The 2,626-nt window shown below is 38.7% G+C and overlaps 1 protein-coding gene across 3 annotated transcripts in view; it reads left to right on the top strand.

Annotated features, from left to right (window-relative positions):
- The window catches only part of Usp33 (ubiquitin specific peptidase 33), a 58,102-nt gene that overhangs the window by 27,108 nt on the left and 28,368 nt on the right, over nt 1-2,626 (top strand). For all 3 annotated transcript variants that reach the window (XM_033758200.1, XM_010605179.3, XM_010605178.3), the window contains exon 10: nt 1,467-1,884. In XM_033758200.1, coding sequence (XP_033614091.1) covers nt 1,467-1,884 — 418 coding nt within the window. The remainder of the gene's footprint in view (nt 1-1,466; nt 1,885-2,626) is intronic.

Here is a 2,626-nt window from a genome sequence, read left to right as displayed (position 1 = left end):
CTCTGTGTGTGTGTGTGTGTGTGTGTGTGTGTGTGTGTGTGTGTGTGTATTTGTTGCTGGGGATCAAATGTAGGGACTGGAGCATGCTAGGCAAATAAGTGCTGTACCACTGAGCTGCATTCCAACCCCTATTCGTTTTTATCCCTTTAAAGTCCTGGGACTCCAAGTTTTATAATTTAGTGCTTTGATTTAAAGGCTCAAGAATTTGTTTGGTTGTTGTTGTTTGCTTCTTTGTTTTGTTTTGGGCACTGGGGATCGAGCTGGGGACCTTATGCTTACCAGGCAGGTGCAGTGCCACTGAGCTAAATACTCAGCCCTCTTTGTTTGTTTGTTTTTTGTGTTGTTTTTTTTTTTTTTGCGGTACCAGGGATTGAACTCAGTACCTTGGGCCTGGAAGGCAGGCGTGGTGCCACTGAGCTAAATTTCCAGCCCTTCTTTGTTTTGTTTGGTACTGGGAATCGAACTCAGGACCTTGTGTTTGTGAGTTAGGTGTTGGAACCATTGAGCTAAATCCCTGGCCTTTGTTTTTTGATACAGGGTCTTCCTATGTAGTTGAGGCTGGTCTTGAACTCACTGTGTAGCCTAGGCTGGCCTTGAACTCTCAGCAATCCTCCTGTCTCAGTCTCTTGGGTGCTGGGATCACAGGCATGTGGCACCGTGCCTAGCTGGGCTCAGGAATTTTTTTCAATAGCACTTCAGGTTGATAATGGACTTTTCTTTAAGAATGTATAAGCCAAACTCATATACTGTAGAACATCTCTCTGAATTCTGATTGTCACATGAGGCTAATTCAGTATCTTGTCTCTCTATCTTATTAATAGCACTAATAAAAGCTGACATTCAGATCATCTTTATTTTATTAAAACTTTTGTTTTATTTATATAACTTTTTTGTGGTACTAGAGATTGAACTCAGGTCCTTATGTGTGCTAAAGCAACCTTATTCTACCACTGAGCTACATCCCCCGACCTCTCTTTTAAAATTTTGAGACAGGGTTTCACTCTGTTGTCCAGTGTGGGCTTGAGCTTGTGTCTCCTGTCTTAGCCCTTCAGGTCCCTAGGAATATACAGTTGTGTGCCACCATGCCTGGCTTTAATTACATAACAGTTTAGAACTTAGCATGTTCAGTCTGTCTAGTGCAGTGGTGGTGAACCTATGGTATGTACGCTATAGTTGGCTGCTATATCATTGGAAGCTCTAGGGCCAGGGATTTAGCTCAGTGGTTCTGGCGCCTGCCTTGCAAGTGCAAGGGCCTGATTTGGATCCTTGGTACAAAAAAAAAAAAGAAAGAAAGCTCTAAAAGGTTTGCTATTGCTGCTATAGTGTCTTATGTTTTGCAAACTGGCATTTCCTCAGTATATTGCAGTGCATTTATGAATCATTTGAGGGCCACATTTTGTCTTTTTCCTTAGTTCCTATGTACATGTGTGATGAAGTGGTAACATGATGTTGTTGATACATATTAGGATGCTCAAGAATTCCTTCGGTGTTTAATGGATCTGCTCCATGAAGAACTGAAAGAGCAGGTCATGGAAGTAGAAGAGGATCCTCAAACCATAACTGCTGAGGAGACCATGGAAGATGACAAGAGCCAGTCAGATGTGGATTTCCAGTCCTGTGAATCTTGCAGCAACAGTGATAAAGCAGAGAATGAAAATGGCCCCAGAGGCTTTTCTGAAGATAATAATGAAATGACAATGTTAATTCAGGATGAGGAAAACAATTCTGAAATATCAAAAGACTGGCAAAAAGAGAAGATGTGTAGTAAGATGAATAAAGTAAATTCTGAAGGAGAATTAGATAAAGACAGAGATTCTGTGTCTGAAACAGTGGACTTGAACAAGCAGGAAACTGTGAAGGTGCAGATACATGGCAGAGCCTCAGGTGACCACTTCATCATTTGATCATGAAAACGATAGTATTTTATTTATAGACAGTGCTTACGTTGTCATTTTTGGAATTTCTAATAGACTTACAATTTAGCAATATTTGCATGAGTGTCATAAAATTATGGACTATGAGGATAAGAATTTATTGGTCATTTAATTATATGAGAAAGTCATCTTCTTTTTAAACTAGTTCATCAGAAGTCTTTTAAAGATTCATAGTAGTTGGGGCTTAGCTCAGTGGCACCATGCCTGGCTCTCAAGTGAGTTTGATCCCCAGTAGTGCAAAAAAAAAAAGATTAAAGATTCATAGTACTGTGGAAAATTAGAAAGGGACCAAGAGATGGAGGAAGGGAGGAGGGAGAAGAGGGGTAGGGAAAGTAAAAAATTAATTTGTGTTATGTGCATGTTATGTAAACATGATAATGAAAAATTTTAAAAATTAAAAAAAAAATCTAGCAAATTAGACTCCAGAATTTTCCATTTTATGTTAAACAAATTCTGTTGAGACTTTGGGGAAAAGGAAAATAACCCAAGTTACAATTTTCTTACTCTGTACAGTACTGTTAGATTCAGATTGCTGTCATTGGAATTGCATCAGTTTTATTTTAGTGTAGCAGTTTAGTGAACTGTTATGCCATAATCCTTGTCAGTGTTCCTTTGAGAAGGAGCAGTTAGGCAAATGGACGATACTTAAATTATATGTTATAAATAAATAAATAAATATATATAAATATATA

Source organism: Fukomys damarensis, unplaced genomic scaffold (assembly GCF_012274545.1).
Source record: "Fukomys damarensis isolate Sample0158 unplaced genomic scaffold, DMR_v1.0_HiC HiC_scaffold_33, whole genome shotgun sequence".
NCBI lineage: Eukaryota > Metazoa > Chordata > Mammalia > Rodentia > Bathyergidae > Fukomys > Fukomys damarensis.
This window is presented reverse-complemented; position numbering and strand designations above follow the sequence as displayed.